At 40.9% G+C, this 17560-nt stretch overlaps 1 protein-coding gene across 1 annotated transcript in view; it reads left to right on the top strand.

The window, feature by feature from the left end:
• UBXN2B (UBX domain protein 2B) overlaps window positions 1-17254 on the top strand; it is a 35578-nt gene extending 18324 nt beyond the window's left edge. The window contains exons 3-8 of the mRNA XM_070382374.1: window positions 3723-3873; window positions 4651-4734; window positions 6072-6181; window positions 8496-8633; window positions 13010-13171; window positions 14297-17254. Of these exons, the coding sequence (XP_070238475.1) occupies window positions 3723-3873; window positions 4651-4734; window positions 6072-6181; window positions 8496-8633; window positions 13010-13171; window positions 14297-14459 (808 nt within the window). The 3' untranslated portion in view covers window positions 14460-17254. The remainder of the gene's footprint in view (window positions 1-3722; window positions 3874-4650; window positions 4735-6071; window positions 6182-8495; window positions 8634-13009; window positions 13172-14296) is intronic.
• The last annotated feature ends 306 nt before the right edge of the window (window positions 17255-17560 follow it).

Below are 17560 nucleotides of genomic sequence, written 5' to 3'. Positions count from 1 at the left end.
CAGATTTTTCACGCTCCTCTTTCACTTTCATCAAGAGACTCTTTAGTTCTTCTTTGCTTTCTGCCATAAGAGTGGTGTCATCTCATATCTGAGGTTATTGATGTTTCTCCCGACAATCTTGATTCCAGCTTGTGCTTTATCCAGCCCAAGTACATTTTGCTTGATGTACACTGCATATAAGTTAAATAAGCAAGGTAACAATATACAACCCTGATGTACTCCTTTCTCAATTTGGAACCAGTCCATTGTTCCACGTCTGGTTTTAGCTGTTGTTTCTTGACTCGCATACAGATTTCTCAGGAGGCAGGTAGGGTGATCTGGTGTTCCCATCTCTTTAAGGATTTTCCACAGTTTGTTGTGATCCACACAGTTAAAGGCTTTAGTGTAGTCAGTGAAGCAGAAGTAGCTGTTTTTCTGAAATTCTCTTGCTTCTTCTATGATCCATTGGATTTGGCTGTTTGATCTCTGGTTCCTCTGCCTTTTCTAAATCCAGCTTGAAGATCTGGAAGTTCTTGGTTCACATACTGTTGAAGCCTCGCTTGGAGAATTTTGAGCATTGCTTTGTTAGCATGTGAGATGAGTGCAATTGTGTGGTAATTTGAACATTCTTTGGCATTGCCTTTCTTTGGGATTGGAATGAAAACTGACCTTTTCCGGTTTTCATTTGCTGGAAAACTTTGCTCTTACTGTCTTGAAATTCTTAACACATTTTGAACAAGGAGACTCCCACTTTCATTTTGGTGCTGGGCCTACAAATTACATGTCCAGTCCTGGATGCAGCCACAGCACAGCCAGCCTGGAAGGCCAAGGAAAGCTGTGCTTATGTGGAAAGGGGAAAGCCAGTGTATGGTTTTACTGTAAATTTTACAATAAAAATTATAGTGATAAAAACTTTGTTTCTAGTTATAGACACACCTCAGTTGTTTTTCTCCTCTCTGTTCTAATAAGATTTTGGCAGTGGACAAGTCTTTTAATTCCCTAAACTTCAGTATTTCTTATTTGTACAGTGGAGTTAATGCCATTTTTATGAGGATTAAATGAGCACTTGATAAATGTTAGTTATTATTATAATACCTTTAGAAAAAGAGGACTGGCAGTACCATATAAAATAAAGAGTAATGAGGAAAACAAAATAAGAAGACATCAAGAAAAGAACAACTGTAGTTATCCAAAGAGTATGCTGGTAAAATTTAGGATTAGGATTAGCGTGGTGTCAGTGGAATGGAGGAGAAAGGGTGACATTGGTGTGGATACTTTTAAAAGAATTTATTGTAGAAACATGATGATGTGGAATAGAAATGTGGTGACATGGAAAAGAGAGTAAGAGAATGGGAGAGAACTCTGAAAAGTTCTTAATCTAGTACCTGAGGAAAATGTGATCATTCATGGGAAGAGATGAACTGGATTCAAGTAGGTGCTTTTCAGTTCAGCACTGGACCATAAGTAAGAGGCTCTAAAACCTATATTTGAGAGTCATCTCTACAGAGGAAGTTGTTATCTCTGGACAGGGACAAATGATGATCAGATGAGTTGAAATAGAGCAAGAGAGAAGTAAGTATATAGGAATACTTATGAAAGAGGTGAAAGGTGGATTGTGGATCTAAATATAAAAGGGAAACAATAAAATTTCTGGAAGAAAATAGACCTCGAGGCAGGCAGAGATTTCTTATACTGGTGATAAAAATTCAGAGACCGTAAAGAAGTTAATAAATCTTTTCCTGTGCCCGGTTTTTCCTGTAAGGTCTTCCTCACCGAGACTGAGAAGAAGGAGCCTTGTAACTCAGCTCTTGAGGTTAGGGACCCAGGAGGGAGCCTAAGCTCAAGAGATAAGGGAGAGCATGCAGCAGAAGCTCCCCACTCCCTCCCCTTCCCTCCTTCCCCCTTCCCTCCCTTCCCCTTCCCTTCTCATACTGCCATTTAAGGCATCAGCTATCAGGCTCTTTCTTGCCCTGTTGTTCAGTTGCCGTGTCCGACTCTTTGCAACCCCATCAGCTGCAGCACGCCAGGCCCCCCTGACCTTCACCATCTACCGGAGATTGTTCAAACTCATGTCCATTGAGTCAGTGATGCCATCCAACCGTCTCATCCTTTGTCACCCACTTCTCCTGCCTTCAGTCTTTCCCAGCATTTTCCAATGTGTCAGCTGTTCACATCAGGTGGCCATAGTATTTGAGCTTCAGCATCAGTCTTTCCAATGAGTATTCAGGGTTGGTTTCCTTTAGGGTTGACTGGTTTGATTTCCATGCTGTCCAGGGAACTCTCAAGAGTCTTCTCCAGCACCATAGTTTGAAAGTATCAATTCTTTGGCACTCAGCGTTCTTTACAGCTCTCACATCCCTACATGACTACTGGCTTCTTGCACTGACCCTAGTCTTAAACCCAGCCATGGCAGTGCCTGGCCTTGGTTTGTTGCATGGGGCCCTCCGAGGATCAGCTTGGCAGGAGGGCTTCGGTTGGCTCCTCTTCTGGCTAAACTTGGACCTCAGGTGCCTCCCCAGGGCACTAGGAGCTTGGAGTCCACCCAGCCGCCCCCAGCTGTGAACCAGCCTTGTTAGTGGGGTTCTGCTGGTGTCCACTGTTCTCCTCTTGGATCTTTCCTCCATGGACAGTGAGTTGAGAGCAGAGCTTCCCTTCCCTTTCCTGTTTCGTTCTCCACGTACTCATTTGGAGAAAGCCTTAAAGGTGACTCTATCCTGATCTTCAGTGCTGATAGAATTTTCCCCGTCTGTTTCATTTTCTGAGTCAGTTCATTGTAGATTGGAAACTGGACTGGAGGGTATGTGTAGTTCAGGAAATGAGCTTTGGTTTTCGTCTTATTCTGAAAGTCTCCATGTTTATATTTCATTGGTTATATTTTCTGACATTCTTGACTGGAAAAAATCTTGAAAGATAAAATAGTGTACTAATTTATGTGAAGGAAGCTTTTATGAGGAAATAGAAAAGAGAGGAGAAATGATTCAATGCATAGTTAACACATTGAGAAAATTGTGGTCTGAATTATTTACCTTTAACATAGTGAAAAAGTGTGAAAGTGTTAGTCATTCAGTCATGTCTGACTCTTTGTGACCCCATGGACTGTAGCTCACCAGGCTTTTCTGTCCATGGGGTTCTCCAGGCAAGAATACTGGAGTGGGTTGCCATTCCCTTCTTCAGGGATTTAACCCAGGCTTCCTGCATTGCAAGCAGATTCTTTATCTTCTGAGCCACCAAGGAAGCCCTTTAACACAGGGAGATTACAACCTTTAACATGGGGGGAGGTTAATTTTTCAGTCAGAGCTCTCTGAGGAATAAACTCTATGTGTAGGCCTGTGGATTTAGATGTTCATATCGTCTCAATCTGGAGGGCTTTTCACTAACCAAGTCCTATGAAATGTGGATTCCTCTGGGGAGGCGACTTAGCTTCTGGCTGTCAGCAGTGTTTTCCCAGGATCACACCGATAGATCAGCAGTCACAGAGCGGGAGGGAGGAAGAAGCAAGCTAGTTCTCAGGTGGCATGCTGAGCCTGCTACCAGCGTTTCCTCAGACTCCATGAGAAAGTAGATAAATGAACTCTTTACTTCTTAATTTCTTGATCCCGATTTTAAAATTAAGTACTTTCACAAAAGCCATAGAAATGGCTCTTTTTAAATAAAAGTCATTTCCTAAGACTATGTAGTCTTTTGCTTTAAAGTAGTTTATGCTTACAATCTGTTTTTATTCATGAACTTTACAATGTTTAAAGGTTCTATTCAAGTGAGCATGAATGCAGTGGATTACATATAGTTCAACCTTCAACTGGGAAAATTGTGAATGAACTTTTCAGAGAGGCGAGACAGCATGGAGCCGTCCCTCTGAATGAAGCCACAAGAGCCTCGGGTGATGACAAATCTAAGGTAAGGGCTGAAGTTTTATATGCTATCAGTGTACTTGATCTGCTATAGATTTTTATATTATTTGCAAACACTATTTCTCTGTGTATTTCTTTTTCAGATATTTCCGTTATTTTTCAAAGTCTATAACTTTCTATTAATCAAAATTAAAGCAGTTTCTTAACATTTCTATGAGTGTGATGATTAAAAACCCATATATGATATGAATAATAATTAAAAGGAATGGTGTTTTTACTTCATAAGCTGCCTCACCTGAAAAATAGAAGAGCTTGTGATTAGTGAAACAAAATAAAAAGTGCAGTTCAGTTGATGCATTACAGTTGAATCAAAGCTGCTTATAAAATAAGTATGGAGCTTTTCTTCAGGGTTATTTATACTCAATTTATTAAATTCTTCCTTTCTCTATGAAGCTCTTAATGCTTTGTCAAATATGATTCAAGAATTATAATTTTATTATAAGACTTGTTATAAAATATTAATGGTGAGTTTTAAAAGTCTGTTCCTAATTAAAAATATTATTTCAGTGTATGAATGTATTTCATAATTTAAGATTGGCGTAAGTTATTTCAGTTTCTGAGTCACTCATGTTTTTATGGGAAGAAAATGATATACTAGAGTATACATTTCTGTAACATAAGACCTTTATTTTAATGTAAAAATTTCCTGGAAAGTATATACCAGTGTGGCTAATTGATCTAGTTTTAAAATATATATCATACATTATCATACATTTTGCTTTAATAAGACTGAATTTTTAACCCACTTGCTGTTTTTTTTTAGTCTTTTACAGGTGGAGGATACAGATTGGGTAATTCCTTTTGTAAGCAGTCTGAATACATCTATGGAGAAAATCAGTTGCAAGATGTAGGTACAGTAATGAAAATGAGAAATTGTTGATTTTTGCCCCTAGTTACTACGGTTTTTATAAAATTAAAAACTGAAATTCTCTTCTGTTATTTTTTGAAGTATTGATTAAAAAAACTAACGTGTAAGTTTTCAGATTCAAATGTTGTGTTTCTCAGCTGTGCCTTTTTTGTATCTCAGCTGTGCCTTGCACTTAAAGATATATAACCGTTTGTGAAAGAATGTATCATTCACTGTCAAAATGAGTTACATAAATGTTATAATAATTATTATAAATGGCATACCATCATGGTGTAGAATTAGCTGAGTTATATACATGGAAACATAGGGCTTCCCAGGTGACCCAAGTCATAAACAATCACCTGCCAATACAGGAGGCACAAGAGACGTGGGTTCGATCCCTAGATTAGGAAGATCCCCTGGAGAAGGAAATGGCAGTCCACTCCAGTGTTGTTGCCTGGAGAATCCCATGGACAGGGGAACCTGGCAGGCTACAGTCCACATGGTCAGAAAGAGTTGGACACAACACGTACGCACAAACGTAGAGATGCCTAAAGTCAGTCTTTGTTTTTTCTTTTTGAAATTTTGAAGTTAACCGTCTCGTTTTCAATGTGATGAATAGTTTTACTTTGGAGGGTCGCTGAAGATTTCATCGTGCTCTCTGGCATGAAGCAGAGAAGAATATGAGTGTAGATGAAGGGGAAGAGTGGCTGTGGGGTGGCAGTGGCTTCTCTCATGACTTGGATCTTCTCAGTGAACTAGAAATAATTGTACTTCAAGGCCAGGCTCCCACAGTGGCACCTTTGATATTTTAGCCATTGTCAGTTTGTTAAGCCAAATACAAATCTAAGGAAGCACACATGGTTCCATTTATGTCCTTATTTGACCTGAATAAAGTAAAGGATGGTACAAAAAGCTTTGTATATTTTTTTAAATTTTTGTTGGGTTTTTTTTTTTTCTTTTTAATTTATTTTTGGCTGCACTGGGTCTTCATTGCTGCACGGCCTTTCTATAGTTGAAGCGAATGGGGGCTACTCTCTAGTTGCGGTGTGCAGGCTTCTCCTTGTGGTGGGTTCTCTTGTTGTGGAGTACGGGCTTTAGAGCTTGGACTCGGTAGTTGTGGCACATGGACTTAATTGCCCCACAGCACATGGGATCTTAGCTCCCCAACCAGGGATCAAACCCATTTCCTTGGCATTGGCAGGCAGATTCTTAACCCCTGGACCACCAGGGAAGTGTGTACTTCATACTGTAAGTAAGTGGTAAATAACGTGTTTGAAAATTAAAATTGTTTAATGCAGACGCATTCTTGTATTTCTTTTTTCTATGCGCGAAAGGTTCAAATTTTGCTTAAACTGTGGAGCAACGGTTTCAGCTTGGATGATGGAGAGTTGAGACCTTACAGTGACCCAACAAATGCCCAGTTTCTGGAGTCTGTTAAGAGAGGGTAAGATATGTTACTTAGATTTTGTCTATTACTGAGGGTGGAGGTTTTTTGTTTGTTTTTTTAAACAGACCACCAGTCAGAAGTGCTCCACTGGTTTTTAAGAGTGAAATACTGGAATATATTCTGTAAACAGCTTCTGGGGGGAAGGGTATTTTAAGTATATAAAGGACACATTGCTATCTATAAGTCACTGGTTCTTAACTTGGTGGGGGGAGCAGTAGATATTGGTTTCCTTTAAAATCTCATGAAGCTATGGTCCCAGTTCTGAGAAGCAGCATCGTAGTGTCATAAATTTATGAATTGATCAGTAGGTGTCTGCCCATCTGCTAAGCCACTGTCCTGCTTACTGTTGACAGGGTGACTCACTGCATGTATGCCTGAAAGCCGCTTATATTAGAAATCTTTTTAAATGGCATTACTGCTGGCAGAAGAATTCAGAAGGTTAGTTCGAAGTTAAAATTTTTGAAACCAGATTTACAGTGCCCTGACCCATCTAAAGAACGTTGTAACTCACCAGCCCTTGTGGCTGAAGGACAAGGACTTGAGTGATTTTGCTACAATTACAAGAGCTATTTATTTTCACTAGCTGATAAGTGATCATCCCTAAGTAGGAATACAGTGAAAGAAAGACATCAGGCTGGTTATGAGCTGGGAAATGTGAGTAGCAGTGAAGGGCCCAGAACAGGAGGCTACTCTCCATCCAGGAGTTGAAAGTGGGGCTTTTCCAGGCAGTGAAATTTTTCCTAGCAGAGTGGTAGGAGGGGAGTGGAGGTGGAACTCTGAAGGAAAGGCATTTTAGGACATTAATTTGCTTGGATTTTGAAGTTGAATTCTCCCAGATAATGTCAGAATACTGAAGAAGGTTTCGTAAGACATGCTGTAATTGGGAAGGAAGTCATGAGAAAGGTGGGAGGCTGTCCCGGCAGGCAGTGTGTGCTGGTGGTAAATGCAAGGTCAAGAGCTGAGGTCAGGGCCATGGGCTTGGGAGCTTGCAGAGTCACTGAGCAGACTGGGAGCTGCGGGGGCCAGGGGAGTGGGCTTCTGCCTGGTGAAGATCAACAGGACGATTGAAATAACATTTACTTCAGGATGGGAGAAGGAAAGACCATGTTGATGATGAGTGTGCTCTCCGTAAAGATCCAAACTAATTTATTACTAAATGAAAATACTCCATGAACTTTGTAGGCTAACGTTCAGTCTTGGAATACCAAGGGAATGTTTTCATTTGAGCCACACTGTATCCTCAAGTTCAAATTATGATCAAGAACCATTTTAGAAATGGCACCTTGAAAAAAATGATTGATGGTCAGATAGTGGTTGTCAGCTGTATAATCATTGCCCCCTGCTTTATGACATATTTTGTAACACCATCTTTACTATCCTCAAGGAAGTGTTTACAGATAATATAATCAGTCTATGCCTATTATGTCTAAAAGTTTCATGTAACATTTATCTTAAATATGGTGAAGAAGTAAAGGAAGGTAATTTATTATGCAATTACACATATTTCAATATATAACATAACCAAAATATAACAAAGTAGATAGCTTGGTTCCTGGGTAGCTCAGTGGTGAAGAATCCACCTGCCAATGCAGGAGACTCGGGTTAGATCCCTGGGTTGGGAAGATCCCCTGGAGGAGGAAATGGCAACTAACTCTAGTATTCTTGCCTGTAAAATCCCTTGGACAGAGGAGCCAGGTGAGCTACAGTCTATGGGGTTTCAAAGAGTTGGACACAACTGGGGAACTGAGCACACATACACACAGACTGCACACCTGTGTGCAGTCTAGCACTTATCATGTAGATATGACAAACAGAAATCAGAATAATGGGGTAGTGAGGTGTGTGAAGTTAGCAGCTTCGTTACTATACGTGGTATTGCAGTCAGAGACTTGATTAAGTTCCAGACAAAACAAAGTACAATCTTTGGTTTATGTGGCAGGTGAGTTTCTGAAAAGTTCAAAGCATATTAATACAATACAAAAAAAAACAACAGTTGCCTGCAGGAGGGTGGCACACATGAATCAGACGATAATCAAAACCATCCCCGTCAAACTTCCAGCCTTCCGCCAGGGTGTTCAGAAAAAAATACCGCACTACCTGTTAGGTCCTCAGGGGGATTTTCTAATGCTGACTGAGCTATAAATGCCATCCCACAGTTCAGGGCTCTAACTGTCAGAAGCACCTCCACCAACAGGATACAGGTTCTCTTTTCTCTACGTCCTTGCCAACATTTGTTATTTGTGCTCTATTTGATGAACACCATTCTGACAGATGTGCGGTCTTATCTCATAGTGGGTTTTCTTTTTTTAAGAGAGATTCCCCTGGAGCTTCAGCGACTGGTTCATGGAGGACACTTGAATTTGGACATGGAGGACCATCAGGATCAAGAATACGTAAAGCCTAGGTTGAGGTTCAAGGCTTTTAGTGGAGAAGGACAGAAACTTGGAAGGTAAAATCCTAAAATGAGAAAATACTTGTCTTTGTTCAACATGAATTTTCTTTGAGAATGAGAGCAAAATAACCTAGAGAGTAAAAACTAAGATACAAATTGTGAAGACCTCGCTGATGGGATCAGATGTGCAATTTTGATGATAGTGTTAGTAGATAATGTTATACTTCAGTTCAGTTCAGTCGCTCAGTCGTGTCTAACTCTTTGCAACCCCATGAATCGCAGCACACCAGGCCTCCCTGTCCATCACCAACTCCCGGAGTTCACTCAAACTCATGTCCATCGAGTCGGTGATGCCATCCAGCCATCTCATCCTCTGTCGTCCCCTTCTCCTCCTGCCCCCGATCCCTCCCAGCATCAGGGTCTTTTCCAGTGAGTTAACTCGTCGCATGAGGTGGCCAAAGTATTGGAGCTTCAGCTTCAGCATCAGTCCTTCCAAAGAACACCCAGGACTGATCTCCTTTAGGATGGACTGGTTGGATCTCCTTGCAGTCCAAGGGACTCTCCAGAGTCTTCTCCAACACCACAGTTCAAAAGCATCAGTTCTTCGGCACTCAGCCTTCTTCACAGTCCAACTCTCACATCCATACATGACCACTGGAAAAACCATAGCCTTGACTAGACAGACTTTTGTTGGGAAAGTAATGTCTCTGCTTTTTAATAAGCTGTCTAGGTTTGTCATAACTTTCCTTCCAAGGAGTAAGCATCTTTTAATTTCATGGCTGCAATCACTATCTGCAGTGATTTTGGAGCCCCAAAATGTAAAGTCTGACGCTGTTTCCACTGTTCCCCCATCTTTTTCCCATGAAGTGATGGGACCAGATGCCATGATCTTCATTTTCTGAATGAAGCTTTAAGCCAACTTTTTCACTCTCCACTTTCACTTTCATCAAGAGGCTTTTGAGTTCCTCTTCACTTTCTGCCATAAGGGTGGTGTCATCTGCATATCTGATGTTATTGATATTTCTCCCAGCAATCTTGATTCCAGCTTATGCTTCTTCCAGTCCAGCGTTTCTCATGAGGTACTCTGCATATAAGTTAAATAAGCAGGGTGACAACAACATACAGCCTTGACGTACTCCTTTTCCTATTTGGAACCAGTCTGTTGTTCCGTGTCCACTTCTAACTGTTGCTTCCTGACCTGCATATAGATTTCACAAGGGGCAAATCAGGTGGTTTGGTATTCCCATCTCTTGAAGAATTTTCCACAGTTTATTGTGATCCACACAGTCAAAGGCTTTGGCATAGTCAATAAAGCAGAAATAGATGTTTTTCTGGAACTCTCTTGCTTTTTCAATGATCCAGCAGATGTTGGCAATTTGATCTCTGGTTCCTCTGCCTTTTCTAAAACCAGCTTGAACATCTGGAAGTTCACGGTTCATGTATTGCTGAAGCCTGGCTTGGAGAATTTTGAGCATTACTTAGACAGCAGTTAATTTGCATATCCCTGACTCTGTCAGTACCTTTGTAGACATGAACCCACTTCATCTTCACAGCAGCTTCTTGCCATAGCGCCTGTCACCACTCCATTAGCAGGTGCAGTAGTTCTTCCAGAGTAGTTAAGCTAGGAAGTGGTTAGAGTGTCAGGTTCAAACCAGGCACTCTGCCTGCAGAGTGCATGCTTTTTACCAGTTGCCATCCTGCCTATTTCTGATTATGATTATGTGGGTTCAGAGGGGGAAATTATTGATTAGATAAAACAGTAAATATCTTAGATCATAGCTGTAAGCATCTCTCTGCTGTAAGTAATTGCTAAGCTCTTACAGCCAAAGCAATGTCCTTAAGTTGGTTATTTTCAATATATTTTAAGCAGCCAAACTCTTTCTTCAGGAAACACATATAGAATTCTCATTGCAGAAAGAGGGGATTGTCTTAGATATCTCCAGACAGTGAAACCCAGGACTTCGCTGAGCACAATTTAGAAACCAGTGAGTGTGGCATGATATATGATGGACTCCTTTATAGTAGCCATGACTGGACTCTTCATAAACATAATGTGTGCTGGTAAACGTGACCCTCCGTTTTCCACACGTCACTGCAGGTGGTACGTTGAATTGGCTGTGTCGCCACCATGCTCTCTTGGGTGCCCTGTATTCCTGTTCATGTGACTCCTTCCTTTCCAAGTTCTTCTCAGCTGCCTTGTGCACAGTGGTTCTGTCTTCCCCTTTCGTTTCTCAGCATAGGGAAGAATTCAGTGTCAGTTCGTTATACCTGTCTTTCATTGTTATTCCATGTAATTTCACTTTGACAGACACACACATCATACAAAGAAATGCATGAAAGCTTTTCTTCTTAGAGTTCCCACCCTGCACTTGATTTTCGTGTTTTGAGAAGTAGCTTAGCTGGCCCCAATTTTTTTTAAAACAGAAAGCATTAAAGCACAGAAAGAGCAGTGTGAGGCAACTTGACGTCATGGAGAGGACCCCAGAACCCCATGTGCCAGTGGGGTGATGGGTAACTTTTCCTCCCCTGGTGGTTGTTAGGACAGTAGTTAAAACATTAATAGCCAACTATATAGAAGCACTGACGTGCTTACAGATCTAATTAATTTAATCTTTGCAATAGTGCAGCTGTTGTCTCTGTTTTACAACTGAGGGAACTTGGGCACAGAGAGGTGAAAGGACTTGCCGCCAGTCACATGTCTGACAAGCGGCAAAATCAGCCCTGGAGTCAGGCTCCTGGATCCATGCTGTTAGCCATGGCGCCTCCCGCACTCCAGAACTTGAATGTGCTGCTGGTGGTGATGACAGCGTGGAGACCTGGGAATAGGGACACGGAGGGAGAGGGAAGAGGCCCTTTGGTTCATTGCCTCCCATCCTCCTGTCGGCACAGTGACCCACCTTGGTGGTACAGCTCTTTCAACCCTGAATTACAAACTTGACAGGAAATTCCTTAATACTACCTGAGCAGTGACTGCAGATCATCATGTTCTCCTTTTCTATGTCTTTTTCATATACATTCTGAAATTGGTTCTGTAATATGTGTCAGGAGGTAGCTAAGGAAAGGCAAAGCATAGCAAGAAGTGCCAATTACTTTTCCCACTTGGCTGTATAGGTTGAGAAAAGCTTTTGGGTGGGAATAAGAGCCATAATGAGCTCAGTTTGTACTAGAATAAAGCACAAATGCTCATGGGGCCTCTATCCTAACAGATTTTTTTTTTTTTTTCAAAAGTAAGATAGGGACCCATCTAAGTCTCAATATTTGAAAGAATAAACATCAAGATTGTCAAAAGATCCCTTAAAAGATAACTGAGATAAAACTAAGATGTGATGTCTTTAAAGAACTTGGCTGTATTTGTTTTAATTGCTTAACCAAAAGAGCACTCTGTTTTTGACGTTCACTCGCAGCTTACGGTTACGGGTCATCCTGCTAGCATTGGAAGGCACTATGGTCACTAGTAACCACGGTCCACTGGAAAGAGATCATGTCACACAAGGTTCATTACACACTCATCACCGTATATTAAGTCGATAAAGTAAGATCTTTAGTTAAGAGTTTTGATACTAACTCTCAAAAATTAATAGACTATACAGAGAAGGAGAATTATATAGTAGACCTGCAAAGCACTATGAACCAACTCAAAGTAATTAAGATTTATACAGTTTTCATGTAACAGTAGGATACAAATTTTATTCAGGTTCCCCATAGACTGTAAACTAGGAGACACTGGAACATATCCAGGGGTATAAAACAAGATGCAAAAATTTTATAGTCTAAAGATATTGAAGTCATACAGAGTCTGTTTATTTATCACTGTCATTACCATATATTAAATTTCTCATTACTTCTTTTCTGTAAAACAGTAACTACTTGAATCAGATTTTTAAAGTGGTATCAACTAAGTTTAAGCTTAGTATTGATGATATGTACAAATATAACTGATACCTCTTGAAACACTGTTTCAAGCACTATATTACTATAACAGACTTTCATAACATTATTATTTCCATTTTATAAATGATAGAACTGGGATTCAAAGAGATTAATTTACATACTTGAGTTCACACAAATTGACAAAGCTGGGATCTGAAATCTGTCTGTGCTCATGGTCAGTCTTGGACATAAACTCCAAGTTGCTCGGGTTTCTGATTGAAGACCATTGTGCCCAACAGTCTCATGAAATTTCAAAGGGATGAAGGAGGAAGAAAGTTGGATAAACTAAATCAGAATTGTAGGACCCAGAATAATTTTAATAAAAGAGTTTTCAAGAAAAATAGGCTATCCCAAAGGAAGCTGTGTTCTCGCTGGTGCAGACGTGATGGCAGGACGAGTGGAGAGTCAGCTGTAGGTCCGAGTGGTGCTTCTACTGTCTGCAGTGTGTCATGCGTCTTACGTGTTTATATTTACGTTCTGATTCTTTAATTCTTCTTTCTTAGCCTCACACCTGAAATAGTCAGTACACCTTCCTCCCCAGAAGAGGAGGAGAAGTCACTGTTCAATGCAGTGGTTCTTATTGATGATTCCATGCCAACCACCAAAATCCAGATCAGATTAGCAGACGGGAGCCGTTTGATACAGAGATTCAACAGTACTCACAGGTAAGCTCAGGGTGACTTATCTTTGTAAATCTGGGTGCATCTTGAGTCAGGAAAAATATGAAATTGCTTAGGTTTACTTTTGAAGTAAGTTTTTGACAGAAAAACTTGAAATAAGAAGTCAAATACTTAGTACTTAAACATCCTCTGTAAACTGTCCAAATACTAATGCAAATGCAGATACCACTTAGAAATAAAGAAAATTGTTAAAAGCTATCATTTTGCGCTGATGCTAAAACCAGGAAAAGTTGAATCAGATTTGATTTACTTTAGTAAAACCTTATTTGAACTTTACTCCTTTAAAAATTTATGATAACCCTGATTGAAAGTGAAAGTCACAGTTGTGTCCTATTCTTTGCAACCCATTGACCATACAGAAGTCCATGGACTTCTCCAGGCCAGAATGCTGGAGTGGATAGCCTTTCCCTTCTCCAGGGGATCTTGCCAACCCAGGTGTTTAATCCAGGTCTCCTGTATTGCAGGCGGATTCTTTACCAACTGAGCTATCAGGGAAGCCCTAACCCTGTAGGATTAATAATCTACATAGAGATTTGTAGTGTAAATAAAGTTTAATTGTGCTGTTATCAAGTATTTCAAATTAACAGTTTTAAATGTCATTTTAGCATTCATTTGTTATGCTAATAAGATATTGTTTTTATTGTTCACTGTGTCCCACTAAGAGATAACATTTATGATCTTAGTTGAGTTGCTGTGTCTATATGAAAGTAATTTTTTTAAACACTTTTCGTAGGTACAGACTCACATTGACATAGGCTCATCTGAGGTACCTTTTTCTGGATCATGTGCTACTAAGATGTTTTATACTATGAAAAAGTCAGCCCTTGTAGTTCAGTGTAGTAGCATTGTTGATGTTTCTTTGATGGAACAACTCACCTGGAGATTGTGTCTGTTTACAGTGAAAGTAACTGTTAGGTACGCTCCAGAGTTAATCCTCATGTTTTACCTGAAAGCCAAGATAAATCCATCCATTGAAATTAAAGAAGGTTATAACACATTTAAAGGATTAGAACTGTGTGATTTATTTTAATTATTATCTAATTTTAGCTAAAAAACCTAAATGACAATAAAACTTTCATATCACAAATTATTTTCATCTTACTTCTTCAGGATCCTGGATGTCCGGGACTTTATCGTTCAGTCTCGTCCTGAATTTGCAACTCTTGACTTTATTCTCGTGACTTCGTTTCCAAACAAAGTGCTAACAGATGAAAGCCTGACACTACAAGAAGCAGATATTCTTAACACTGTGATACTGCAGCAGCTAAAATGATACTGTCCTACCTATGCAGTAGCATGTAGGAATGGTAATGTGCCATACTAGTGAGGAAAATACTTAAGAGCGTAAAAAATTATTTTTATTATTTATACAGATAAATTTTGGTTTAATTCTTCAATCTTCCAGCTTTAGGATAGACAAATTTGGACTAGGAGTAGATCTTAAGGTAACATATGTTCGAAGTTTTAGCCAAAAGGGCTGGCTTCCATTGATAGCTTTTAAATATTCAGGCAAACCAATTTGATACATGCTCAGAGTTAATGTAACAGCACTTATTTGCAGAGAAAATGAACAAAATGCCATTTTTGACAAATGTATTTGGTAAAATTTGCACTAAAGTTTCTTGATGCTGCATTGATCAGCAGCCATTAAGAAATCTTCTGATCAAACACCTTGAAATTTTTTCTGTAATGTATACTGGGAACTATGTATGTATTCTGATATTTAAATACTTGGATTGTATGATAGTTATTTCTCCTATTAAGATAAATAATTCCTTTCTACTTGCTGATTTAGCTGTTTTACTCATGTCAGAAAATACAGTTTCGCCTTGTGTTTTATGACCTTCATAAACCAGAAACAAAGACATAAAGGTCAGCAGTTCTTGAGGAGGAGTGTGTTCAACTGCACTTTAAAGGAGAGTAACTACAGTCCCTGGCTGCGCCCGTCTTGATCACCCCCATTTATTCATTCAGCAAGTGTTTCTGGGGGACCCACCATGTATACTAAACACTGTTGTAAGTGTTAAACCCAGAGTGTATTGTACTGCAAAACCAAATGAGGGCAGAAACGAAAGAATGAATTCCATCAAAGAGACAGAACCTGAAGAGTCACCAGCGTAAATGTCTGCGTTTCTGCTGGAGCCAGATGTTCGCTGAGTGAGGGAGGTGCAGCAGGAGTGAGAGAAAAGCTTCTTCTTCTTCCCAACACCATTTCATCTCTGGTCACCTCTCCTGGCTTGTCTTTTATTGCTGCTGTAACAAATCACTACAGACATGGTGGCTTACAATAGCCTAGGTTTCTTGTACTTCTCTGGGTCTCACGTGGGCCTCACTGGGCTACAGTCAGGTGTCAGCAGGGCACTGTTCCTCTTGGGAGGTCTCGGGGAGATGTGTGTCCTTGCCTTACCAGCTTCAAGCGGCCACCTGCATGCCTGGGCCTGTGGCCCCCTCTCTTCGTCTCCAAAACTAGCAACGCTGTATCCCTCTGACTCCTCTGTCATCACATCTCTTGGAAAACAGCCGGGAAAGAGTCTCTGTTTATTGGGTCTACCAGGTGATCCTGGATGCTCTCCCCACATAAGGTCCATAGTAACTGGATCCTTGAGGTCCCTTTGATTGTGAAAGGTGATGGATCACAGGTTCCTTCCAGTGCACCAGGGCTCATCTCTTGCCTCTTCAGCTGGCATCCATCCCTTCACTATGGCCAAGCCCCTCATCTTGGCTTCTATCCTTACGGCCTTTGCCTCCACCTTTGATTCTCCTTTCTTCTAAGGGCCCTGGCAATTACATTTGCTTCACTTGGATACTCTAGGATAATCTCCTCGCCTCAGATGTGTGACTTAACCCCATCTGCAGAATCTCTTCTACCACATAGACTGACAAATTCATTGGCTTGGGGATTAGAACATGAGCCTTTTGGGAGGCCTTTCTGTCTACTGCAGTCCACTCCTGTCCCGAAGATCCACATTCCACCCTGAAAGGTGCTCAAGAGCTTCAACCCACTGCAGCACCAGCTTAAAAGTGCAAAGTTTTACCTGGATCTCATGAACTCAGATGTCCCGAATCTCATTTAAATCATGTAAACCAAGTATGAGTGAACATCTGGTATGAGTGGTTCCTGGGACACAATTTCTCTCCATCTGTGAACCTAGAGAAACCAGTTATATAATGGCAACAGGCATAAAATAACCGTTCTAGACATTCCTGTTTTAAAAAGAAAATGGGGTGGAAACGGGAGCTGCCAGTGCCAAGCACTTTGTAAGTTCAGCCAGACACACTCGGCTTGAAGGCCTGGAAACAGCCTTCTGTGACTCAGCAGTCTTTGTAGGTGTGTGACTTTCTCTCAGAGACCTCTTTTTTTTTTTTCCCTTTTTCATGAAAGGTAGCAGGTATTTGCAGCCAAGTAGTTCTATCAGCTTGTAATGTCTGTAATTGTAGGAGGCTGAGCCATCTTTTTTCATTTCATGTCTCTGTCCCCTTTAAGAAAGCAATATCTGCTAATGTAACATTCTCGAGACATGTGTGGATCTTCTGTGTATGTTACAGAGATTCACTCCATTAAACCACAGGCTCCTTCCAGAGCTTTCCTAGGTAACCCAGCTGTTTCCGGCTGTCTGTGACCTTCTCTGTCTTTCTCAGGTATAAGCAGCAGGTCGTAGGCCACAGTCTCATCTCTTCCCCTGGAGCAGGCCTCAGTTCAGTTCAGTCGCTCAGTCGTGTCTGACTCTTTGCGACCCCATGAATCGCAGCACGCCAGGTCTCCCTGTCCATCACCAACTCCCAGAGTTCACTCAGACTCATGTCCATCGAGTCAGTGATGCCATCCAGCCATCTCATCCTCTGTCGTTCTCTTCTCCTCCCACCCCCAATGCGTCCCAGCATTAGGGTCTTTTCCGGTGAGTCAACTCTTTGCATGAGGTGGCCAAAGTACTGGAGTTTCAGCTTCAGCTGCCTAAAAGTAAATCTTTGAATTTTAATGTCTTTGTTATTCGCTAAGGATTTCCAGGTCATCAAGTCCTGTTTCCTTTTTTTTTTTTAACAGTCCTTCCCTCAACTTATCTATTTTTTCTCACATTAGACTATAATCAGTAAGAAGAAAGCAGGCTGCCCCTGCCACACAACTTAGAAATCTCTTCAGCTGAGAGTCTTGAGTTTCTCTCATGCTTCTTTCTTTCCACACAGCTGCAGTCACAATGCTAAGCTTCCTGCCACTGATTCACTGGAATCTCTTCCTTCACTTTTCCCGCAGCACAGGCCTCATTTCCTCCTGAACTTTTTAAAAGGTCCTTTTTTCCAGTAACCCTGTCCTCACAGCCACATAGCTGTTCTCTGACACACCCCTTACCTCCTTGGACCCCTCGCTGCCTTTCCCAG

The sequence above is a fragment of the Bos mutus genome, chromosome 14 (assembly GCF_027580195.1).
Source record: "Bos mutus isolate GX-2022 chromosome 14, NWIPB_WYAK_1.1, whole genome shotgun sequence".
Lineage (NCBI taxonomy): Eukaryota > Metazoa > Chordata > Mammalia > Artiodactyla > Bovidae > Bos > Bos mutus.
Note: the sequence above shows the minus strand (reverse complement) of the source record. Positions and strands in the feature narration are given on the sequence as shown.